The 27,217-nt window shown below is 43.0% G+C and overlaps 1 protein-coding gene across 1 annotated transcript in view; it reads right to left on the reverse strand.

Annotated features, from left to right (window-relative positions):
* TRPC7 (transient receptor potential cation channel subfamily C member 7) overlaps positions 1-27,217 on the reverse strand; it is a 233,805-nt gene that overhangs the window by 94,181 nt on the left and 112,407 nt on the right. Inside the window, exon 3 of the mRNA XM_075900443.1 lies at positions 15,306-15,488. Within this exon, the coding sequence (XP_075756558.1) occupies positions 15,306-15,488 (183 nt within the window). The remainder of the gene's footprint in view (positions 1-15,305; positions 15,489-27,217) is intronic.

Consider the following 27,217-nt stretch of genomic DNA (forward strand, 5'->3'; position numbering starts at 1 on the left):
TTACAGCCGTAGACAAAACTGCTGAGTTCTGTCGACATTATGGCTACGTCTACACTGGCACCCTTTTCCGGAAATGCTTAAGACGGAACAGTTTTCCGTTATAAGTATTTCCAGAAAAAGCACGTCTACATTGGCAGGATGCTTTTCCGGAAAAGCACTTTTTCCAGAAAAGCGTCCATGGCCAATGTAGACGCGCTTTTCCAGAAAAAAGCCCCGATCATCATTTTTGCGATTGGGGCTTTTTTGCGGAAAAGACTACTGTGCTGTCTACACTGGCCCTTTTCCGGAACAGTTTTTCCGGAAAAGGACTTTTGCCCGAATGGGAGCAGCATAGTTTTTCCAGAAAAACACTGACAATTTTACAGTAGATCGTCATTGCTTTTCCGGAAAAGCAAGCGGCCAGTGTAGACAGCTGGCAAGTTATTCCGGAAAAGTGGCTGCTTTTCCGGAATAAGTGGCCCAGTGTAGACACAGCCCATGTGTACAGAACTCAGCGGCAGTGTAGACGCAGGTATAGTTTTGGTGACAAAAGTCCACTTTTGTCCACTTTGTCGACAAAACCCTGTAGTCTAGACACACCCACGGTGACTTGGATCTGAACTGTACTATCGAAATGATCCAAGAAAGTCTGTTTCTGTGCTATTTCTGCTGACTTGCTTCCCTGAATTTATTGTCCACTTACACTATGCTTGGACCAAGAAAAAAAAAATCTGTCCCAAGGAGCTTTCACAGATAGGACTGAATGAAAGGTGGAACTATATCCAAGTCTCTGTTATGCATCTGAGTTTATTTTAATTGTATTTGAGGGGTTTTTTTTCTTTATTTTCAAAATTGTTTGGATGATTTAAGTAACCTTAAGATCTGGTACCTTGATGCCATTTTTTTATCCTTTGGCCATGAAAAAACTATGAAGATATCAGTCTGCACATTATCATGGCCCCAAAAGCTTAACTATAAATACCCTTGTCCCCGATAAACACAACATAAATGCAAAAAACAAGTGTTTACACTCCAGGAGCCTTAAAATTCTATCCCCTCTTCAGAGACTAGCATTAAATCCTGCTTAAAAAAAGATTCTGTCCCTTTAAAATGGATGACAGATTCATTCACCATTAGCACACAGTGATGGCCTCAAACCCTTGCTTAGCCATAGCTAGAGTCAGTTTGCCCTTTCTGTACCCATACAAATACTAATTGGCATCTAAGAAAATAACCATGGTCACAGTACGTCAGCGCAATGGCCTGTCTAGCCCAGTATCCTGTCTTCTGACCACGGCTGGTTCTGGACACTTCAGAGGGAATTAACAGAACAGGGCAATGTAACAAGTGATGCATCCTCTGTCATCCATCCCCAGCCTTGTGCTAATTTAATATTGTGACAATATTCTTTTAACACACACCGTCACTGGTCAATGTTAAACTTTCCAAGGTGGTTTCTGACACTTACACAATATCTAGGTTTTTGCATGAAGTTTTCTCTACTCCAGGAGCTTGATTATTTCACTATTTGACAAGGTCACTGACAGAAAGGGGCAAAAAAGGCAGATACCCCCAGAGCTGGGCAATCTAAATGGTCCAAGGGATCCAGACCTCCACAGCTATGACCAGAACCCTGAGCCCTCTAAATCACTGCCAGAGCTCCAGGCAGCATGGTCCTGGTGGCACAGAGGGCTGAAGGAGGCTAGCACTTAGCCCCTCCCCTTTCACCTGAGGCCCTACACTTTTCTGGACAGGTAGAGCTGAGAACTCCCCTCCCCATATTGCCCAGTGCCTTTCAAAGTCTGTCACTAGCTCTGCTACTTGACAAACCATTGGGGATATGTCTACACTTGCAGCCTTATTTGAAATAGGGCTGCAAATGTAGGCATTCAAAATTGCAAATCAAGCCCGGGATTTAAATATCCCATGTTTGATTTGCATCTTCCCAGCTGGGCGCCATTTTTGAAATTGACAAGACCGGACTAACTGCCCGTATCTACACGCGGCAGTGAAACGGCTGTTCGAAATAAAGCCCTATTTCGAACTACCTCTTATTCCTCCTGCAATGAGGTTTAACGGGTAGTTCGAAATAGGGCTTTATTTCGAACGGCCATTTCACTGCCGCATGTAGATGCGGGCAGTTAGTCCGGTCTTCTCAATTTCAAAAAAGGGTGCCCAGCAGGGAAGATGCAAACCGAACGCGGGATATTTAAATCCCGGGCTAGATTTGCAATTTCGAATGCCTACATTTGCAGCCCTATTTCAAATTAGGCTGCAAGTGTAGACATACCCTGAGAGTGTAAATTTTAGAAACATTTGCAAGAAATGAGGTGACAAAATGTACAACCTGCCCAACAATACAAAGAGTCATGGCGACTCTGGGAACTTTGAATGAAGAGTGTACAATAATATATGTGTGATAACCAGTGGAGTACTTGTATTAATTCTTCTGCAGTAGGAAGAGTTTGAAAAGAATTATAGTCTCGTTGTCAGTGTTTTAAAGTTCTGTTTGCAGTAATCCACTTCTGTAACTTATATAATTTTATCTCACTTCTGGCTGTAAAATACCATATGAAACAGAACATTCAATTCTGTGATTACCTTCTATATCAGGCATTTTATTATACTACAGAAAATTAAATTGTCATTTTTTGCCAATGTTACTGAAGTAATTGACTCTCTTTTCATTTAAATGAAAGAACAGAAACACTTCAAAAACATTAAGTTAGGCACATCTAATGCTTTGCCAGAACTGCTTTCCAAGAATCAACTTGAAGTGTCTGAAAGTACTTATAAAAAACCCAAGATACTAATCAATAAAACTGCCTCCTTTCAATTGAACTATGAAATGTTTGTTGGAGTAATAAATGAGTGAAGTTAATAGAGGCTCTTTGTGCAAATTATCAGGGAACAAACACCGAACACTGAAAAGAGAAATTGATTTAGGGTCTGACTCAAAGCTTACTGAAAGCAACAGAAAGATTCCCACTGATGTCAATGAACTTTGGAACAGGCCCTTGCACTGGTCTAAGAAAACCAAGATGTCAAAAGAATGGCCGTTTCTGGTTACATTTTATTAGGGAGCACAACACGAAAGAAAATGTAGGATTAGGAACAAAAAACAGGATTATGTAGCACTTTAAAGACTAACAAGATGGTTTATTAGGTGATGAGCTTTCGTGGGCCAGACCCACTTCCTCAGATCAAATTGTGGAAGAAAATTGGCACCACTTGTTAGTTTTAACTTGTTAGTTTAACTTGTTAGTTTTTAAAGTGCTACATAGTTCTGTTTTTTGTTTCAGCTAGACCAGACTAACACGGCTACATATCTATTAGGATTAGGAAGATACTGTCTCAGAACTGAAATTAGCCTTATGAACTTCTAAACTGTGTGTGTAGGCTTAATGTTTGCTTCTAATATCCCTGATCCATGGGAAGCAGGAAAGATGACAGAGCTGCTTTAAATCTGTAAAACTCCCAGAGAAGTATTTGATTTAGTGACCTCATTTAACACTGCCTGCTTCTTTTACAGTAGCGTGGTGGACAAGAGTAAAATGTTGCTTCTCAGATGCCATTTCACAACAATTTTATTTCCTTGTGGTGCACTGTGTGATAGCCTTAAAGGGGACTGATAGTCTAGCTGCTGTGAAAAATGAAGGAAATGTGGAACTTCTTAATAGCTCATTTTTCTGAATTGGTGGCTGCACTGTAAGGCTACGTCTAAACTGCAGTGCTTTTGTGGTATACTGGAGGTATTCTAGAAAAGCAATGCCTTGTCCAAGGAACACATCTGCTTTTCCAAAAAAAATTTCAGAGAAGTGGACGTGTTCTTTTGCCATCCCTGTAAACATCATTTTATGAGGACGAAGGGATAGCTCAAAAGAGCAGGTTTTTCCTAAATTTGGTGCTGTGTAGATGTGCCAAATTTCAGAAAAGCCTCTGTCAAAAGAAAAGTGGAAAAAGAGAGCAAATTGCAGTTTGCAATTTGCGTCTTTTTCCAACTTTCTTTGTAGTCTAGATGTAGCCTATGACTAGCTATGAAGCAATAGTGTTAATGAATGGAAAAGAATAACAGGGGAAGATTGAAGGAGTATGTGTAAAGGATTGATGGAGGCCCTTAACCACATCAGCTAACCCCACCTCCACCCAGGCTCCTCTGTCTGATGGTGGAACGGATAAGATAACAAAATAAGCGCAAAGGTGTCTGCTGAAAAAATAAAATCAGGACCACTAAATAAAGATGGACATATACATTGTTTTCTGAGAACTTCCATCAAAGAAAATGTACCTTGGGCACTTAGATTGTGGCAGACATGAATCGAGATGCATAATGCTAGGTGATATAATATGAATGTTCAGCACTGAAATTCTAACCTGATGAAAAGCTACAGTATTTCATATGTATTTTAATTACAGCGGTCAGCCACTAGCTCTAAAATGGGTGACTTAATTGCTGGTCTAAAATGGCAAGAATGAATGGGAATTCACAGAAATTGGTAGTGAACAATTTGGCCCCAAATGCTGGAAGCAAAAGGCTGAGTGAGCATTGGGAATAATCATTTTATGGTAGCTGACAGAATGCCCAGGTAGTTGCTGGCATGGGTAAGGGATGTGAATACTGAATTTGCTAGCAGTAGTGCCACCTAGAGTGCTGATATATCATTTTGCACCTTAAGAACAGTGCTTTCCCTCTACCCACATACATCCTGGGACAAATCATTTCCTGGGTGCAGTCAAAAGCTGGATCTTCAACATAGTCCATTTCTGGGTCCACTCCTGTAGGACTGCAGTACAGCCAGCCATAACTCGGAAGAGTCCTGCACCTTCAATTTGCCAGAGGCAGGCAAGACTGTCATACGTCTATCAACTTAATAGTTAGATTTCCCATTCATGGGTTGGTGATATTGATGCTTCAGGTGGGGAATGGAGGTCAAGCAGCTTTCTTTCACAGAGCTGTCTTTTACGTTTCAAGGGCCAGGTGCCGAACTCAATATCGCCTGTGTCTATGTTGTGTAATTTCACTTGTTTTGATGGTATTACTCTGAATTTACATCACAGACATAAAAAAACACAACACACAGTGCACGATGAATGATTTCCCAAAATTGGAAATAAGTTTAAATGTAAACGATTTTATATACACACACCTCAAATCCTTTTATACCTCAAAATCCATTTCTGCTGAAGTAAGTCATTACTGATGTATTTTCATTACTACATTCTTATATAGAGATTGTTCATCTGTTTAGCAACAGCATGTATGATAAATGGGAACTTGCTAACATAAGTCACTGCTAATAATCAAAGAGCCTAGGACTAAATATTTGGTCTCCATGTAGGTACTTAAACACTGTAATCAACTCACCCCATAACCTTTCCTGTGGGGGATAAATAGACTCAGTGGATTCAATCTATAACTGTAAGGCAGCTTTTCTAATTATTCTCATGGCTCTTCTTCCAATCTTCTCAACATTTTCCTACATCCTTCTTGAATTGTGGACACCAGAACTGGACAGAGTCTTCCAGCAGCAGCGGCACCAGTGTCAAATACAGAGGTCAAGCAACCTCTTTACTGCTACTCGTGATTTCTCTGTCCCTTTGGCAATAGTGCCACACTGGCAGCTCATGCTCAGGTGATTATCCACTGCAACCCCAAACCCTTTTTCAGTCACTGCTTTCCAGGATAGACTCTCCCATCCTTTAAGTCTAGCCTATAGTCTTTCTTCCCAGATGTAGTTAACTGCACCAAAACACATATTGTTTGGGTGGGGTTGCAACTTCTTTGGAGGATAGGGACATAATTCAAAATGACCTTAGCAAGTTAGAGAAATGGTCAGAGGTAAACAGGATGAGGTTTAATAAAGAGAAATGCAAAGTGCTCCACTTAGGAAGGAACAATCAGTTCCATACATACAAGATGGGAAGCGACTGTCTAGGAAGGAGCATGGCGGAAAGGGATCTAGGGGTCATAGTGGACCACAAGTTGAATATGAGTCAACAGTGTGATGCTGTTGCAAAAAAAGCAAATATGATTCTAGGTTGTATCAACAGGTGTGTTGTAAGCAAAACTCGTGAAGTCATTCTGCCGCTCTACTCTGCACTAGTTAGGCCTCAGCTGGAGTACTGTGTCCAGTTCTGGGCGCCACATTTCAAGAAAGATGTGGAGAAATTGGAAAGGGCACAGAGAAGAGCAACAAGAATGATTAAAGGTTTAGAGAACATGACCTATGAAGCCAGGCTTCATGAACTGGGCTTGTTTAGTTTGGAAAAAAGAAGATTAAGGGGGGACATGATAGCGGTTTTCAAATATCTAAAAGGGTGTCACAAGGAGGAAGGAGAAAATTTGTTCCTCTTGGTTTCTGAGGACAGGACAAGGAGTAATGGGCTTAAAGTGCAGCAGGGGAGGTTTAGATTGGACATTAGGAAAAAATTCCTAACGGTCAGGATGGTCAAATATTGGAATAAATTGCCAAGGGAGGTGGTGGAATCTCCCTCTCTGGAGATATTTAAGAACAGGTTAGATAGACATCTGTCAGGGATGGTTTAGACGGAGCTTGGTCCTGCCTTGAGGGCGGGGGGCTGGACTCGATGACCTCTTGAGGTCCCTTCCAGTCCTATGATTCTATACATGCAGCTCGACGATTGATCCAGATGCCACTCTATCAATAGCCTGTTCTCTTCATGATTTTTGAGCCATCTGTAAATGTTATTAGTGATGATTTTATGTTTTCTTCCAGATCATTGATAAGTATTAAATTGTGTACGCTCGAACATCAATTCTTGAGGGATTTCACCAGAAACACATATCCTCGATGATCCCTTGTTTACAATTCCAGTTTGACCTGTCAGCAGTGTTGCCTCTAAGGTTTTCTATCCATGAGCAGAGTGAGTTTTGTCTTGTGTGCCAATACTGAGGTCCTGTGTGCTTGTTTGGATGTGTGCCACTGTGGCAACCAAGTTATTAACAAATATCTTATATATAATTTTAAATGTTATGGAGGAAAGAATATTAAAACAAGGGATAATTAACAAGGTGCATGACTTCAAATGTTTATTTAATATGGAGTCAAAAAGAAAATTAATAGTGTAAAAATTTCAGTAGCCAACTTCCTCTGTTTATAGCCCTCTCACTGGCCCTCCCTCAGCCTGGCTTGCGCTTCAATTAAATCTGGCTCTCTTTTCAGGGAACTATGTTAAGTGGCCTTTCGGACTAACATTTCTGAGCAAGACAAAACTCACTCTGTTCATGGATGGAAAATCTTCGAGGGAACACAAATCCCACACAGCATTCTTAAAAGCAAATTAGGGAAATGTCTAGGGCAGCGTTTCCCAAACTATGGTACCGGGCTGTGGGAAAATAATACCAGGCCTTAGCGTGGCTGCCAGTAGTGGAGCAGGGCGGGGTGGGCTGGGAGGAGGTGTGTGTGGGGGGGGAAACCGGCCACCAGGAAGCAGGGCTGTCCAGCAGAGATCGGGGCAGGTGGTAGGTGGAAGCAGGGTTGGGGGCAGCAGGGCTGTCTGGTGGAGATTGGGGCAGGCAGGCGGCAGAAGCAGGGCTGGACAGGAGGTGGGGTGGGGGGGCTGGCCGGGGAAGATTGGGAGGAGGAGGACGGGAGAACCAGCCCCCGGAAGCAGGGCTGGACGGAGGAGATCAGGAGGAGAAGCTGGGGGGGGGAGGGATGGAAGCGAATCGGCTGGCGGGAAGCGGGACTGACCTGGGCACATGCAGACCCGGGCACACTAGTGGGTCCAGCCCCAGGATTCCATTTTGTCCCCCTTTCCCCCCAGTAGTTGCAAACTGCTTGGCTGGTAGACATACTCACGCAGCATGAGCACATCTACCAGTGAGGCAGTTCATAGCTACGGACTGATAAACCTAATAATAATAAAACTTACTTAATTAGAACAATAGAATAATAGGACTTTTAGAATAATAGAACAATTAGAATAATAGAACTTACCTAATTGTATATGTCCGGTATTTTCTCAATTTGTTTCCCAGACAGAACCCTCAAATACCAGACTGTCCGATACAAAACTGGACACCTCGCAACCCTACCTCTCCTTGCACTCTTCCTCCTAGCCAGATAATCTACCCCAAATCTGCTCCTGCTCCCGCCTCCTGGAGTGCCCATGCGGCGCCGGGTCCCCCAAACCCTGGTCCAGGCTGGGCGGAGGATGCAACTGGGTGAAACACTGAAAATTTTTCATTCTTAATTCTTTTTTTTAAATGTGTTTATATATCTGGGCTGTAAAAAGCAGTACTGAAAAGAAACAGATTGCAACTAAATTAAAAAGCTTGGGAAACCCAGCTTTCTATCCATCTTACAATCCATTTATCCAATCCATATTCCATTAACTTGCTGGCAAGAATATTATGGGTGATCGTATCAAAACCTTTGCTAAAGCTGGCACTGGGGGCTTTGGGAGGCCCAGAAATGACTTATATGAATATTCATCACTTGCTTAATGAATATGCAAATATGCAAATGAATGTTACCGGTCCTCCAAAAGCTCATGAATGGATTTATTGGTCCCTGTGTCAAAGTTTGGGAACCTCTGATCTAGGGTCTAGATCTAGAAGACCCAGAGGCACCCTGTGATGGGATGGACTAGGCCCCAACATCCCTGTTGGAGGCCTTTCCACAACCTGTCTAGCAACAGGAGCAGAAGAGAGGTCCTCCAAGAAGAATAGAGTGGCAGCCTCTGCTGCAGCCAATCAGGCCGCAGCAGGCTGATATACAAGAAGCTGCCAGGCCAGGGCCTGTCAGTTTCTTGCTGGAGCTCGACCCAGGCAGACCTAAGGGCTGACTGGGAGACCAGCAGCACTCTGGACAGCTCCGGGTGGGAGCTGGACTTCAGACCTGGTCAGAATCAGGTCCAGTGGCTTGAAGACAAGACAGTAACCAAGTAACCAACGGCAACCCTTTACAGAATCCTGGACAGGGAGAACTTGACCACAAGGCCCAAGAGAAAGGGCTGGACAGAGCAGCTTCCCGGGGAAGTGGCCCAGGAAACATGACAGCAACTGACCTCTTTGAGACTCAGCAGGTAAATGCTAGTTATAGGGTCCCTGGGCCGAGATCCAGAGGAGTGGGCAGGCCTGGGTCCTCCCAACCTCCAGCAGCCACAACAGGGGGTAAGAAGAAGCCTGGTCCCAGGCCACATACTAGACCCTTCCTCTCCCACTGACAGCCAGGCAGAGAGACTACAAGGTTCCCCTCAGCCACCGAGGGATGCTCACAAGAAGGGTGGAGCCTTTTACAGGCCCTGATAACCATCTTCAAATACATTAAAACCATTATAAGGGGATGAGGATCAATTGTTCTCCACACATACTGAAGGTAGGACAAGTAATGTGCCCAATCTGCAGCAAGAAAGACTTGATGACCTTGCAATATCCCTTTGAACCCCACTGGCCTAAGATTTTTGAACATTTAAAGCAACAGGTTCATTGAAGAAAATGTTCCCATAGATTAGATATAACTTAAATGAACTACTCGGTGTTTCACTTTTGAGGTATCACTATAACAGCCATCCAAGAATTATTTTTAAAAGGAGTGAAAATATTTTAAAACTGTTAAATTGACCCATATAGATATCTGGCTCAATCTTCAAATGATAAATCAACACCCTATGCCTCTCATTGCAACCCCTGCCCCCTCCCATCCTGCCCCTGCATCCTCCTTCACCCCCTCTCCTGTCCCCACATCCTTGTACTCCCAAGCACACTCATCAGCAGGGCAGCAACGCTGGAACTCGGAGCCCTCTGGGAGCACCGATGGGTTGAGAAGAAGCGGGGGGAGGCGGGGCAGAGTCTCTTCCCTGCACAGCCCAGCCTTTTGCCTGCAGACTGGGGCAGGCAGAGCGTGGGGCTGCCCAAGGCTGCCTCCAGCCTGCAGGGAGCAGCACAGTGCAGCCCAGGCCCCGGTTCTGCAGAGCAGGCCCAGCCCTGCCCCTTCCCGAAGCAGGAAGCCTGTAGCATGGGAGTGGTGTGTGTTAACCTCTTCACTCCAGGGAGATGCACACCCAGACTGCAGCCCCAGGGATGCACACACTCGCCTCTCCCCCCGCCCCAACAGCTCTGGCCCTTGGACCTGCCTCACTCCACCATACGGCCCCGCCGGCTGGGCTGCATGGCTGCCACAGAGCAGGAACTAGAGCCACGGTGAGGCTGGCCCAGCAGGTATTGCCTCACCATGGCCAAGCTGGAATGTACCACTTACCTTTCAGCAGGAAAGTGAGAGGTGAATGCTGCTGCGCAGCTCTGCAGAGGAGATAGATGGGTGCAGAATTTTTTGTGCGCAGGCGTGCACCTTAGAGGGAACACTGGCCTGTCTGTTAGCCATCTTTTAATCTGTTTCATGAGTGCTGTGTTAATTGTTTTGTTTTACTTTTTTAATCCCAGTGTCGTGCAATACCAAGTCAAACACCTTGCACAAGCCTTAGTATATTACACCAACACTGTTACTTTTATCAACAAAACTTGAAGTCTCATCAAAAAAGTATATCAAGTTAGTCTAACAGGATCTACTTCCCATAATCCCTTTATTAATGGCATTAATTATATTACCCTTCTTTAATTCTTTATTATTTGAGTCCAGTATCATCTGCTGTCTAGCCTGCCCAGGGCCAATTTCAGAATGCATACAACAGAAGCATGGAGAGAAAGAAATAAAAAAAATGACAGACTGAGAAATGCTATACAGAGAACCAACACAACATTTACTGAAGTCAGTGTTCAGATATTATGTAAATAATCTAATAGTTATAATAAATGATGCCCAAAGGGTTATCCTACACTAAGCGGGATGATTGGTTTTCAAAAATATATTTTGTTACAGAAGAAGAAAAAGTGCATATGACAAATCAGACAATCCGTTTTTGGGGGCTTCAACTGATGCTTCAGACCTGGCAAGCCAATAGGGAAGCTATGGGCATGCATTATGAAAGAATGCATCCACTAGAGGGCAGGTTCTGAAGATGAGTTGGCAGAAGAGCAGACAGAAAAGGCAGTGAAATGATTGACACAGCCGTTCAGCTACATCTTGTCAAATCCACAGTTTCAAAGTTCTCTGTACCAAAGAGATGAGCACAGTACAGTACTTGCAGCAGTGCAGAGGACTTGATGTGCTCAGCAAAAGTGTCTGGATTTCTCACAAGCTCCACTATCTCACTTGCTTTGTCAGTCTTCTAGGGATCATTCTTTGATTATTCAGCATGAGGGTATTTCAGGCTAGTTAGCCTTCTAAAAGAAAACCAGGGCAAAGTCTTTTCTGGATTACAGCAGTAGAAGCCCACAGAAGTCACTGAGCTGGCACATGTTCAAAACACAGAATGTGGCCCAATTTGTTTAAGGGAGTTTAACGGGGGACGGGTTGGATCTTCAGACTAAGCTCTCGGCGCATAGCTGGCACCATCATGGGAAGAATAATGTGTCCTACTCTGTTCTATTCTACAGACTAGCTTCATCCCATTTGTCCCCCTATGAAAACATTTACATTAAGAGTTAAGTTTCTCTTTAATTTATTATTTCCATGACAGGAAGAGACCTTCCTTGGCTAACATAGCAATGTTGTTGAGAGGCAGAAATAAGCAGGTGCTGGGAGAAGGAGACAGCAGATGTTAGCTGGAAAATTTGGAACAACTCTTTACGCCCAGTTATAGGAGCCTAATTTCCATCAATGCCCATTGTTGAAATCATTAATCTGAACCTCCCAGGCCCAATATTTGCCAGAACCAAATTTTCCATTCACAGCGCAGGCTTCCATAAGGCAAAACATTTTAAATCTTTTTTTTGAAAACTAAACCACTTCCTTCTCTCTATTGCTGCTTTAAAAATATATTCCTGACACTCACAAGACCAGCTTTGATGATCCCCTTTCAGACATCTCAATCTGGTCCAGTAATTAAGTTCTGACTTGTAACTTCTGCACTATTGTTACTTTCAAAACTGGCCTGATCAAATCAGTGATCATTAGAACATTGGTACTCACTTTTAGAAAAGTGGAACAAGAGGAAGAATTTTTTTGAATATTGATTTATTTTTCTAAACATTCAAGAAACAGATTGCGTAGGTAGATATAACAAACTCTTACCCTCTCTGCTTCAGCACAGAGTGGGTGGGATTGATGCTGTATCTATTTCAAAAATAGTGTGCTAGGATCAATAAAACACTTTAATAACACTTGAATGCATTTGGCCAGGAAATCAGAAAGGAACAACAGCTCCAAGAAGTTGGGTTCAGTAACAAAGGAACATTTCAGTCTGATAAGGCCTTTTAGCAAATGTTGGATATTCAGTCAAAAAATCAGGAAAATACTTCGGCATCAGTTAAATTTATTTTCTGCCATGTCATCACTTATTTTCTCAATGGTATTAGAAAGGGATTTTCCAACAGATTCTGTCTGCCTGTTTGCCCCCCGAAGTGTGTGAGACCTTTGCTGATAATTTCAAAGGTATGCAAGAAAGATCTTCCTTTACTTTGGAGGATCCTGTGCTTTCAGACAGACTGCTCACCTCAGAGGCTCATGGCAGCCCTTAGTTGAAATACTTTCTTTAGGGCACACATTTGCTGTTTGATTGAGATACTCGCGTCATTGGCCAGCATGGGGAAAAGAGAGGAGACCAAACTCCAGAATCTCTGCTGCTCTTCCAAGTGATTAGGGGCAGGACAGACTCCTTCACAAAATTAGTCCTTTTCCTGGGTTGAATAGGAAGCCCTGAGCCCACCCTTTACTCTGGGGTCTCCAGGGACCCTGTGAAAGCAGTGGCCTGCAATGTCTCTGGTATCAGCTACGTGACAGCTATGGTTCCTCATGGCCCTCCCCAGCCCTTCCTTACCACAGGCTCTTCCTCCTGGTACCACCTTGCACTTGGTCCTTCCAAACCTCCCACAGCACTTTCTCTCCTTGCGCACAGTAATCTAACAGAAGGACAGCCCTTTTAAACCAGTACTAGCTGGTTCTTAATTAGCTCCAAGTGTAGTTAAGATGAGGGTCTGAACACAAGCCCATGTATAACAGGCCAGGTATGCGACCTGAAGCCTAGACAGCAATGGTCAAGGCTTTGCTAATATAAAACAGGGATGAGCTGTGAGCAAGAGGCAGGCCCTGCTCACAGAAATTGGCAAGAACAGGGCTGATATTACAGAAACACTCATACCTATGAGACAGTAGGCACAGGCTGTGAGCACATTCCAGAGGGGTTGTAACTGAACACCTCATTAAGAAACATCTTGGTACCAGCACACACCCCATAAATAACATACATACCAATGCAGGTTCAGGACAGGGTCTAAATTGACAGCATGATGGACAGGAACAGAAATCTCCCTTCTGTGAGGTAAGGGGTGGTAGGTAACTAGCTAACAGAGGGTATGTCTACACTACCCCGCTAGTTCGAACTAGCGGGGTAATGTAGGCATACCGCACTTGCAAATGAAGCCCGGGATTTGAATTTCCCGGGCTTCATTTGCATAAGCGGGGCGCCGCCATTTTTAAAACCCCGCTCGTTCGAACCCCGTGCAGCGCGGCTACACGGGGCACGAACTAGGTAGTTCGAACTAGGTTTCCTAGTTCGAACTACCGTTACTCCTCATGAGTAAGCCTAGTTCGAACTACCTAGTTCGTGCCCCGTGTAGCCGCGCTGCACGGGGTTCGAACGAGCGGGGTTTTAAAAAAGGCGGCGCCCCGCTTATGCAAATGAAGCCCGGGAAATTCAAATCCCGGGCTTCATTTGCAAGTGCGGTATGCATACATTACCCTCCTAGTTCGAACTAGGAGGGTAGTGTAGACATACCCAGAGAGTGGCAGTCTGATATGTCAGAAGTGATGTGTAACTTGTTTGTACCTGTATATAAAAGTGGAACATAAAGCGTGGTCGTCAGCTGACTATGGGGGGATGCTCTGTCCTGAGCATTTAGTTGGGTGTTAGCCCATTGTCATGGTATACGTAGTTGTAGTGGTGCAGCAGCAACTCTGTTCACTGACAACTATTATTGCACGTCGCTTGGCAATAAACCTACTCTGGTGCTTTTGATCCTTATCTGTTTTGTGGTCTCTGGGGACAATCTCGGGAGTCTGTCATGTTGACTAATTGCACATGGTTAATGCATTAGACAGGGGAGCACACACACGCATGCACACAGCCAAAAGTTTATCATCACTGATAGAGTAGAGGATCTGTCAGAAACTCATCGGGACGACCCCACCTCACTGACAACACCAAGTAACCTGGTCAGCCTGTCCTACTTTGTTCTAGAAAATTCCTGATTGATTTCAGGTATCTCAGTTGGTCAGTCTACCTTAATTGATTCTGGCAAGTTCCTGACTGTTCTGGATTAGCCCTTTTTACCTTACCCAGCGACAGAAGATTTGTTTATTCTGGGACTAATATATTTGTCTTCAATCACTCTCCTGTAGCCATCTAGCTTGATACTGTCACAGGGAATCAAGTATCAGAGAAGTAGTCGTGTTAGACTGAATCTGCAAAAGTGACAAGGAGTCCTGTAGCACCTTATAGACTAACAGATTTATTGGAGCATAAGTTTTTGTGAGCAAAGACCTACTTTGTCAGATGCATGTAGTAGTAATTCCACAGGCAGGTATAAATATACAGGCATAAGAAAAGAGTTCCAATCAAGATTAAGGCTAGAGATAACGAGGTCAATTAAGTCAGGAAGGATGAGGCACACTTCTAGCAGCTGATGTGGAGGTGCTAACACCAAGAGAGGAGAAACTGCTTGGCTACCCATTCACAGTCTTTGTTGACTTGAATAAGAGCAGAGTTAGGGAAAGCCTTAATTATTTCATTTCTTTTTTAGTGTTCATAAAATATGATAACTAAGAGCTGTGGAGATTGATATCCTCTATTTATCCAAAGTCCGCATACACAGACTTCTCTATTTTGTACCATTAACGGTTCTCAGTCTTTTCCAGGAGGGTGAACCTTTAAGATAAGTATGGATTTCATGGTACATCTGCAACTCCTTTGGTGATATACTGCACAAGCATTACTGGAGACAGTGTCATGGAAACCATGACCCAATTCCTGATTAAAATGCTGTTTACACTCTGGCTGATATCAGTGTTGCTGCACCATTGCTAGAAAATGGAACATGTAAATTGTCAAGAGGGTTAATTTAATTATGTGGTCTTATGTTATTTAGGACCTGGTGTAAGAGAGAACCAATACTTGCAGTAAGGCTAAATTTCAAGGGTTAACCTGGTCCCATTGAAAGCCATGAGTGTTTTACCAATCATTTCAAGGACAGTAGAATCTGGATTGTAAAATATAGTGACAAGGAAACTAAAGAAAAGTCTTACCTTTTTGACCTCATATTTAATGGCAAGCTTAATTCGGCTCAGGCTGGGGCGGTGATGCTCAGGCCACACTTTTATGTTCACATCTCCATTCAAAATTGCTTCCACTTCTTCTGTATCCCTGCAGAGGTCCAGCACACCCACCACAAAATCCTTGCATTGCATAGATAACTTCCTGTAATCGTTCTGATGCAACAAGGAGAAACAGAAGTTAATTATCGTCGTGTCCTGCAAACATTTTTTTAAAGAAACAAAATAGCCAGGTCAGGTTCAAGTTGAGCATTTATGCATGTAAAACAAGCATAGGAAATAAGCCGGAGGTGGTTCACAAGGATTAGCCCCTGGTGGGCTGCTGGCACTTTATTTACCTGCGCGTCTGCAGGTATGGTTGCTTGCAGCTCTGGTTGGCCATGGATCGCTGTTCCCAGCCAATGGGAGCTGTGATATTCCAGTCCTTGCTGCGGCCCAGAAGCTCCCATTGGCCAGGAACAGTAATCTGTGCAGGAAAACAAAGCATCGGCCGTCCACTAGGGGCTAAACCTAGCGAACTGCATCCGGCCTCCAGGCCGCTTATTGCTCACCTCACTTATTGCTCCAAACTTCTGCTGGCTGGAGGCTGAAGTTAGGCTGGGCCTATTTACATTAACACAAGTATTTGAGGATTTCTTCCACATCAAACTAGCATTAGCGCCATGAATTAAAGTTGCTTTTTGTGGTGAAAGGGCAAAACTCTGGTCCTGTTGATCAGGTACTGTGATGATATGGGCAATACAAATGACAGACAATCAAAGCGACTCTAGAGGTGACTTAAAGGGCCAGGGCCCTTTCATGAATTTGCCCTCACATTTGGCACCCCTCTTCCCCCTTCGTTAGGTTGCAATGACAATTCAACTGTCCTGAAAGGGAGTTAATTTTCATCTGTGGTTTAATGTGAACCAAACAATGGTTTGCTTTGGCAAAATTCCAAATATTATGTGTTGCTTCTCCTCCTATCCATGTCATATCTCCACTAGAGCAAAAAAATGTTTCCCCATGGTGCCACTATTAATCAGTTCAGAAATTGTACAAAATTTAAATGCTATTTGAAAATATTTTTGAAACTGATAGATCTGTTAGCAGAACTGGTATTAGCAATGTCCATCCCATATGATTTAATTAGATATACTCATAGCAACAGCTGGTAAGACAAACAGGGATTCAGCGACTTCAATGTAATTAAACTGAATTACAACAAAAACAGCCACTACTTGTGTTCTTTAATTAAACGTCTTATGTTATTTCTCTACAAAGTACAAAGAAGAGTCTTAATTCTATTTCAGATAGATTACTGGGTACTAAAATATAATCAGTCCCCAAAACAGCCTTCAATCCAACATGTATATGTATATCCCAAATTCAAATAAACATAGTAACAGAACCAAAAGAGTGCCAAAAATGGCTAACCAAACAAGTAAAAGAAGCAGAGAGAGACAAAAAGGCATCCATTAAAAAGTTAAATCTTAGTGAGGAAAATAGAAAGGATCATAAACTCTGGCATGTGAAGAATTTGAAAAACAGCTATCAAAAGACTAAAAACATAATACAGGTAGCAGTTTATTAAATACATCAGAAGCAGGAAGCCTGCTAATCAACAATTGGGGCCACTAGACAAGTGAGATGCTAAAGACACAAACAAGGAAAATAATGCCGTTGCAGAGAAAGTAAATGAAATCTGAGCCATTCTTTTTAGGTGACAAATCTGAGGATCTGTCCCAGACTGAGATATCTTTATAGGAGGTTTTAGAACAAATTGATAAATTAAATAGTAATAAGTCACCAGGACCAGATTGTATTCACCCAAGAGCTATTCATAGAGAGTACGCTTATTAAGTTTGAAGATAATACCAAGCTGGAAGGAGCTGCAACTGCTTTGGAGGACAGGGTCATAATGCAAAATGATCTGGACAAACTGGAGAAATGGTCTGAGATAAATGGATGAAGTTTAAAAAGACAAATGCGAAGTACTCCACTTAGGAAAGAACAATCAGTTTCACACATACAGAATAGGAAGCGATTATCTAGGAAGGAGTATACAGAAATGCACCTAACTGTCATAATGGACCTCAAAGTAAATATGAGTCAACAGTGTGACACTGTTGCAAAAAAAGCAAATGTGATTATGGGATGCATTAACAGGAGTGTTGTGAGCCAGACACAGGAAGTCATTCTTCTGCTCTACTCTGTGCTGATTAGGCCTCAACTGGAGTATTGTGTCCAGTTGTGGACTCCATATTTCAAGAAAGATGTGGAGAAACTGGCGAAGGTGAAGAGAAGAGCAACAAGAATTACTGAAGGTCTTGCAACCATGACCTATGAAGGAAGACTGAAAGAATTGGGCTTGTTTAGCTTGGAAAGGAGAAGACTGAGAGGGTACATGATAGTGGTTTTCAGATATCTCAAAGGGTTTCACAAGGTGAAGGAAGAAAAATTGTTCTCCTTGGCCTCTGAGGATAGGACAAGAAGCAAAAGGCTTAAACTGCAGCAAAGGAGGTTTAGTCTGGACATTAGGAAAACTTCCTGTCAGAATGGTTAAACAATAGTTACCTAGGGAAGGATTTAAGAGTAGGTTAGATAGACATCAGGGATGATCTAGACGGTACCGGCTCCTGCTGTGAGGGCAGAGGACTGGACTCGATGACCTCTCGAGGTCCCTTCCAGTTTTAGTGTTCTGTGATTCTATGGCTCTATGAAGAGCTGTGAAGGAACTCATATGTAAAATTGCAGAACAATTAACTGTGGTTTATAACCTATCATTTAAATCAACCTCAATACTAAATGACTGGAGGATAGTTAACATCACATCAATTTTTACAAAGGGCTCCAGAGGTGATCCCAGCAATTACAGGGCAATAAGCCTGATTTCAGTACAAGGCAAATTGGTTTAAATTCTAGTAAAAAACAGAAATGTCAGACACATAGATAAACATAATTTGTTGGGGACAAGGCAACATAGTTTTTGTAAAGGGAAATCATGCCTCACCAATCTACTAAATAAATACATTATTAATGGAGATTGCCTATCTCCTAGAAGTGGAAGGGAACCTTGAAAGGTCATCAAGTCCACTGCCCTGCCTTCACAGCAGGACCAAGTACCATCCCTGACACTTTTTTGCCCCAAATCCCCTCCACAAGGATTTAACTCACAACGCTGGGTTTAGCAGGCCAATGCACAAACCACTGAGCTATCTCTCCCTAGACTTCTTTAAAGGGGGTCAACAAACATGTGGACAAGAGGGATCCAGTGGATATAATATACTTAGATTTTCAAAAAGCCTTTGACAAGGTTCATCATCAAAGGCTCTTTAGCAAAGTTAAGTAAGCAGTCATGGGATAAGAGGAAAGATCCTTTCATAGTTTGGTAACTGGTTAAAAGATAGGAAACAAAAGGATTGGAATAATGGTCAGTTTTCAGAATGGAGAGAGTGTCCCACAGAGAACAAGTATTCAACATAGGTAAACAACGAGAGGGCAAAATTTGCAGATTATACAAAACTATTCAAGATAGTTAAGTCAAAAGCAGACTGCAAAAAGTTGCAAAGGGATCTATCAAAACTGGGTAACTGGGGCTATGTCTACACTACAGGGGTTTATCAGAAAAAGGTATGCAAATTGTGCTCCACAATTTGCATATCTTTTTCCAATAGTTATTTTGGAAGAGGCTTTTCTGAAATTTGGCCAATCTACACTGGGCCAAGTTTCAGAAAAAAAAACCTCTTTCATAAGAGCCTTTTGTCCTTGTGGGAGGAGGAAGACAGAGCTTTCGAAAGAGCGCGTCTGCTCTTCCACCAAAAAAAAGCTGAAGAGCAGATGCATTCCCTGGACAAACCCCGTAGTCTAGACATAGCCTGAGTAACAACAGGGCAGAGAAAATTCAATGTTGATAAATGCAAAGTAAAGTACACTGGAAAACATAAACCCAGCTACACATATAATATGATCAGGGCTAAATTAGCTGCTACCGCTCAAAGGAAGGATCAGCCATTCAACATGCAGAAATGGAAAAGATGCAGAAAAGGGCAATACAAATGATTAGGGGCATGGAAAAGCTTCTGTATGAGGCGTTTTCATTCCCTCTGCTCCTTGTTTCCCGCCCCCTTCTCTGTTTCCTTCCCTCCTCTCTCTTCTCCCCTATTTATTTTGGGTCTCCACATCCTAAACTCATACCTCCGGACATCTGAAGAAGTGGGCTGTGCCCATGAAAGCTCATGATACCATCTACATGTTTTGTTAGTCTATAAAGTGCTACCAGATCTTTTGTTGTTTTTTTAGGATTGGGACTGTTCAACTTGGAAAAGAGACAACTGAGGGGAGATATGATAGAAGTCTATAAAGGTATGACAGGCATGGGGAAAGCAAATTAGGAAGTGCTATTTACTCCTTCTAATAACAAAAGAATTAGGGGTCATCAAATGCTATTAATAAGCAGCAAGTTTAAAATAAACAGAAGGAAGGTTTTCTTCACAATGCATAGTCAACCTGTGGAACTCTTGGCCAGAGGATATTGTGAAAGCCAAGACTACAACAGGGTTCAAAACAGAAATAGATAAATTAATGGAGAATAGATCTGTCAGTGGCTATTGGGTAGGGATGGTGCCCCCAGCCTCAGTTTGCAAGAAGCTGGAAATGAGCAACAGAGGATGGATAATTTAATGATTGATTGTTCTGCTCTTTCCCTCTGGGGCACCTATCATATTCCACTGTCAGAAACAGGATACTGGGCTAGATTAATCTTTGGGATGATCCAATATGGCTGTTCTTATGTTCTAACGTGTTTGTTGAAATATTACTTCAGGAAATGGGCCTCTAGAAACTCAACGGCTGTGTCTACACTACACCCCTTTTCCGGAAAAGGGATGCAGATGAGACAAGTCGGAATTGCAAATGAAGCGAGGATTTACATCTCCCCCGCTCCATTTGCATGAACATGGCTGCCGCTTTTTTCCAGCTCGGGGCTTTGTCGGAAAAAAGCGCCAGTCTAGATGGGGATCTTTCGGAAAATAAAGCCTTTTCTGAAAAGTCCCTTATACCTCTTAAAATCAGGAATAAGGGACCTTTCGGAAAAGGTTTTATTTTCCGAAAGATCCCCATCTAGACTGGCGCTTTTTTCCGACAAAGCCCCGAGCTGGAAAAAAGCGGCAGCCATGTTCATGCAAATGGAGCGGGGGAGATGTAAATCCTCGCTTCATTTGCAATTCCGACTTGTCTCATCTGCATCCCTTTTCCGGAAAAGGGGTGCAGTGTAGACACAGCCAACATGAGTCCCTAGGAAGTAATTTCTTCTCACAAAGCAGATGTAGGCTATGCTTGTGAAGAGAGGGGTAAAATGTAGTTAACGTGGTAAGAATCATTTCACTGAAAGCCCTTATTCTAAATCAAGCAGTGACTGACAAGCTAAGAGAAAAAAAGAGGGTGGGGGAGAAAGAAAAAGAAACCACTACCATTGAAACTGACCAAACACAATTAAATTCTAACAAGATTAAGGCTGCTATTAACACAATAACAAAACTATGCACAGACCCAAAGCAACAAATACAAATAATAGACATGAGCTCTTACAGCCTCAAGAGATCTTTTAAATGAGTTTTGATGAATTAATTCAATTCAGTTGCTCACCTAATTAAGCAATCAGCCTAAAACTCAGACAGTTAAACCTGTCTTTGATGAAATGCTAAGAGCTTCTCTGTTTTATTCCTGTATTTTCTTAATTATTATATCTAACATTCAAACATGGCAACATTTTGTACTGCCATAACATCTCTTAGCCTCTCAAACAATTGTTTAAGTAGTGCATCAACTTGTGAACTAGATATTATTATACTCACAATAATGGTCTATACTAAAGGGGAAAGTCACTTTAAGATATGCAACTCTAGTTACGTTAAGTCGATTCTAGCTTCATAATTATCTTAAATTGTGTTTTTGTGCCTTCCACACAGTGGGAGATCAACAGGAGCAAATGCTTCCATCAATTTCCTTTACTCCCCATGAGAAGCAAGGTTACCAGTGCTGATGACAGTGCTCTCTCAGTTAGAATTAGTGGGTCTTCACTAGATGCACTAATTTGAACTCCAGAAGATCAACTGCAGCAGCGTCAATCTCCCACGTATTGTATACGAGGGCTAAGGGATAGATTTACAAAGATATTTTGGTGCATAAAGATTCACACAGGCACCTAAAGTTGGATTTACAGAAATGCCTAACCTCTAGGTATGCCTACACTGTTGTGTAAACCCAAGGTTAAAATTCAGGCTGAAGGCTAATCCCCTTTCTGTCTACACACCTGCCAAACCAAGGTTTGGACCCAGGACCCCAGAGGGGTGGAAAGTCCAAGATTGAGTCAAACTGGGACTGAGAGTTCAAGCCGTATTGCAGATGGATTCATAGTCTGGGAGTCTGCCAAATGTATGTCTCAGTCCCTCAGGTCAACATTCTTTGTTCTCTGTAGTCAAGTTTAGTGGACAGTCAAATTTTCCAACACTGCTCTATGACCAAAAGGCTAGAGTGTCCATATTTTGTAAGCCTGGGATTTGGGTGGTTAGACGCAGGCTTACATAAAGCAATGTAGATGCAGGAGCTCCAGGTCTGGGCTCGGGGTTCAACAATTTCTACCCTGGAATTACAAATGTGTGTAAACATTTAAGCCCAAAGGTTAATATAGCAGAGTGTGCTAACTCAAGGTCTACTAAGTGTGGGTTTACATTACAGCATAGACATACTCTTAAAGTATTTTTGTAATACAAAGATATTTCGATCCCAAGGCATCTAAATATCTTTGTAAATCTGGCCCAAAGACTTTAAGAGTCACATAAAGAGTTAAGGAAAGAGGTGAATACAGGCTGCTTTTTCTTTTCCTCACAGCCAAATTGCTCTGGAGCTCCTGTAACAACATGTATAATGGAGACTTTAAAAAGCTACCATAGAATACAGTTCCACTCACTGGACATGAACTTCTTAACACTGCATTAACAGCAGGGGGAGATGAACACAAACAGAAATCACAGGTGCTGACTTCTGTTTTTGCTGATGGGTGGTCCTCTCCGTCCCTGCGCTCCGTGCAAGCAGTGGGCAGAGTCTCAGGGGGAAGAAGCTGAGGATGGGAGGGTGGGACCCCAGGGTGGATGTCAGGCAGGTTCTTGGGGGAGAAGACCAAATGGGGGCAGTGCCTTGGAGTAGAGAGAGAGGGGCAGGACCACAGTCCTTGTACCAGGGTTCATAAAAGATTAATCTGGCTCCGAGGGAGCTGAGCACCTGGATTTTTTTTCAGTATGTGCTGGAGACAGTGGATTTGACAGGCATCGTATGCAGGATTTTGTCAAATACAGAAGCTGAGATCTGAATTCAAGACAGGCTGTCCTTTATGGGAGGTTTCCTGATCCCACTGAGATTTAAGAAGAATGATCCCCTTCAATCCATTTGAGAAACTCTTCAGGGTTTAGCCCTTTGCCTTATTCTCTGTTACAAGAAGACAGATTCCAATCATTAGGAAACATGTAGAAAAAATAGGTTTCTAAACAAGAGCCTGGCCTGCACTGAGCTGCAGAAATTGTTAAAACAGGAAGATATGCAAATAGAAGTGAGATGGACCGAAATGCCAAACTGCCCCAGGTCATACAGACACTTTACTGGCACTTAAAAAAATGAGTGAGAATTTTGCTAAGCATTCATGAGGTTCTCTATTTATAAACTTCTCGCAAGGTTCTCAAACATCACTTTTAGTAGCCACATTTTAAGCATCTTTCATCACTGTTTCCACGTCATCTGATCTGATCTACTGCGTGTCAGCTCAAAGCACCTATGCCTCTTCAGAGATGTAAGGAGAGAACACACAGGCTATGTCTACACTCGCAGCTTCTTGTGCAAGAAATATGCAAATGAGGCTAAGTGTGGAATATCGCTGAGCCTCATTTGCATACCTAATGAGCTGCCATTTTTGCAGAAGAGGCTCTTGTGCCAGAAGAAGCTGTCTACACAGCCCCTGCTTACATAAGAAAAATCCTCTTGCGCAATGCCATTACACCAATTATTTTTAGGAATAACAGCATTGCGCAAGAGGGATTTTCTTGCGCAAGAAGGGGCAGAGTAGACAGCTCCTTCTGGTGCAAGAGCCTCTTCTGCAAAAATGGCAGGTCATTAGGTATGCAAATGAGGCTCAGCGATATTCCACGCTTAGCCTCATTTGCAAATTTCTCACGCAAGAAGCAGCGAGTGTAGACATAGCCACACTGTTTATCTGCACAGGTAGCTCAAAGAGACAAGTAATCTAACTTGTGTGATTGTGCTCCTGCAGGCAAACTCAATAGCAATGTTTATGTGTTGGTGAATGACTCCAGCATGTTCTTGGAGACAGAATGGATGAATGTTATGGTCAAAGCTATTTTCCCCTTTATTTTAAATGGATAGAAGCACTGGTAGCTAAACACCGGCATAGACCGTGTAGGTGAAAAATCCCCAAATAACCCTCTCATCAACCAACAATCATGCAGGCAGGACAACAACCTACTGCCATAATGATAACCTTCTGCAGGTTTTAATATAGAGCTTGAGAGTTGGAAATTTTCTAAATAGATCACAATTACAAGCACATCTGCTGTGAGTTTCTTTATGATGATGGACTGAGAACGTCCTTCAAAATGAAAATGTGTGTCGAGATGGCAGGAAGAACTATGGGATATATTTAAGCTGCAGCATGAAGTGTGGAATGGCCCTTGTTCAAGGTCTTTTTGTATAACGCTCTGTTGGCCATCCAGGGTCTCTGTTTCATTGCTACACAGAGAGTATTAGGACTTGGGAAGCCAATCGGCTGGTCACCACCAGGTCTATTTAGGGGTTGCAGGCAATTACTTTACACATACAAATGCAGTGAGTATTAGAACATGGAGTACTGAACCAGAGGCAACCTTAAGGGCTAGGGGATAGAAGACTGCCCCTGCCCTGAGCCTCCGAGCCCCAGGTGCCCATTAAGAAGGATGGGGGAGGTGCAGTTCCAACACCATTCATACAGGGACACATGGAACCCTACAGAAAAGAGGCAGACTCACAAGGTAGGTGAAAGGGGCTGGCTGGGGATGACCCCCATCCAGGACTCCTTCAGCCTCAAGCCTCCCACTCTCAGATGCCTTTTAGGGAAGGCGGGCCTGGATATGGACCTGCCCCAGCCAGGAGACGTGCACCCCTCCTCAGGCTTTGCCACTGGAGCTGCAGCAGCTATGAAGAGGTGCCTTTCACTTGGCACCAAGCTGGTGCAGTGAGGGAGAGCTAGGGTGGGCCTCTCTCTGCGGACAGCCTGCGTACTGAACCCCTCATCCCCAGATCCACCATTTTATTTTCCAAAAGCAAAAATTAATTGAGTTAAGGACCTAATTAACTCCAAGTACACTTTCTAATAGGTTACATCTTCACTGCGAGGTTTTGTGGCAGAAAATATGCTAATGAGGGATTCATTAGCATAAGTTGTGACTTCATTAGCATATTTTCTGCCGTTTCTTTTTGTGCAAGGGGTTTTTGCACAAAAAGAAAGTGTAGCCGCTTCTGTTTTGCACAAAACCCCCGTTTTGCACACGATCCTTATGCCTCTCCAGGACAGGCATAAGGATCGTGTGCAAAACGGGGGTTTTGTGCAAAACAGAAGCGGCTACACTGTTTCTTTTTGTGCAAAAACCCCTTGCACAAAAAGAAACGGCAGAAAATATTCTAATGATGTCACAACTTATGCTAATGAATCCCTCATTAGCATATTTTCTGCCACGAAAACTCGGAGTGCAGACAAAGCCATAGGCTGTGTCTAGACTATACCTCTGTCGACAGAGAGATGTAGATTAGGCATGTCGAAATTGCTAATGAAGCAGGGATTTAAATAACCCATGATTCATTAGCATAAACATGGCCACTGCTTTTTTTCCATACAGAGCTTTTTCAAAAAAAACTGCAGTCTAGCTGGGGAGCTGTCAAAAAATAAACCCTTTTCCGACAGATCCTGTATTCCTCAAAAAATCAGGTTTACAGGATCTGTCAAAAAGGGTTTATTTTTCGACAGATCCCATCTAGACTGTCTTTTTTTTCGAAAAAGCTCTGCATCAAAAAAAAGCAGCGGCTATGTTTATGCTAATGAAGCACGGGATATTTAAATCCCTGCTTCATTAGCAATTTCAACGTGCCTAATCTACATCTCTGTCGACAGAGAGGTGTAATCTAGACGTACCCATACCGTATAAACTGCATGATTCCCATGTGCCTGGGAACGTCTAGTGTTTGGTGTAACAGAGGCCAGACCAAACACAGTGGCCCATGGATCAATCTGAGACACTTGCAGTCTGCAGCAGTACAGGAGATTGTACTATGCTTCTCAAGGCAGTGGAGGACTCAGAGCTAGGGGACCAGTGAATGCTGTGTGGAGCCACTATCAATAGAGAACTGTGAAAAGGGAATCAAAAGGGATGTTTCATCATGTTTTCACTTTCCATTTGCGCTCATTGCCTGAACTTTGGCTCATGTGACCTGAGGTGCAAATTGCCAGTGGCAGCATTGGAGTCAAGGACCAGAACCAGTCAGGAGGGGAGCAAAGCAAGTTAACCCTGTTCAGTTATACCAGCAGCTTCATTATACTGTGGACCAGGGCTGGTCTTACCATGAGGCAAACTGAGGCAGCTGCCTCAGGTGCCAGACTGAGGGGGGGCACCACTCAGACACAGGGTGTAGAAAATTGTGTCTGCTGCTGGTGCAGCGAGGGTTATGGGGACGTTATTTGAGCTCCCTGGCTCAGGTGCCAAAATGTTGTGGGCCGGCCCTGCTATGGTCATGAGAGGTGTGTCTACAGTGCACTAAAGGGGAAGGTCGATTTAAGATATGCAAGTCCAACTACGTAAATTATGTAGCTGGAGTCGACGTATCTTAAATTACCGTCCACACAGCAGGAGGTTGACGGGAGCACACGCTGCAATCGGCTTCCCTTACTCCTCCTGAGGAGCAGGAGCACCAGTGCTGACAGGGATGCTCTCATCATTAGACCTGCTAAATCAAACCCCAACAGATCAACCAAGACAACGTCAATCTTCCTTATAGTGTAGACAGGGCCCATGTGTCTAGCTGATGACAACAGTCTGCACCTTTTATCCAGAAATGCTCCCTATATATGTAATAAATGCATTTTCGGGCTATGAGGTTGGTAAAATGGATTGAACGATTTAGCAGTGAAAATATATTATTCACAGATACCTGGGGTTTAATCCTGCAAGGCGCTGAATGTGCTGACTCTTGAGGAGAAGTTGGGCTCTAGGGAAATACCCACATGCCTGGAAGTATAAAACCTCAGATAATCCCTATAGAGGAGTCTATTTTCTCCCATATACAGGAACAAGTGCACAGCAAGTGAACAGAATAATTTTTTAGAACCTTGCAGCAACATAAAAAAAAACCCTAGATCATAATAAAAGGCTTCTAAATTAGTCCTTTCCTGCTTCTCCTGACCCTGTTGAGCATAGATTAAAATGTCTAATTTTCCTGTTTTGAAAAGGCTGGTGGCACTTGCCATTCACTGCTATTTCGCTGAGTACCCTGTTATTATCTGTTGATTATGTTCTAAATGAATTCTGTCATGTCTCTACATCTGTTCAAAACCACCCAGAAAGGAGCTGTTCACTTCAAGAGGATGCAGTCACAGTTCATGTTAAAAACAAAAGTATAAAACAAGAACAGCCAAGCTGCTCGATTTAGTAAATACAATTCCTTCTCCCCCAACATACTTTATTTCCAAACCAAGTGAAGGACCATGCTAGGAATCAGTTTGTAAACATGATGCTTCTTCCTCTCAGGAAAGTTTACTAGTCGTCTGTTCACATTTCCCCCATGTTATCTCGGAGTGCAATGTTCCGAGCAGCCCG

The sequence above is a fragment of the Pelodiscus sinensis genome, chromosome 17 (genome assembly GCF_049634645.1).
Source record: "Pelodiscus sinensis isolate JC-2024 chromosome 17, ASM4963464v1, whole genome shotgun sequence".
NCBI classification, from domain to species: Eukaryota; Metazoa; Chordata; order Testudines; family Trionychidae; genus Pelodiscus; species Pelodiscus sinensis.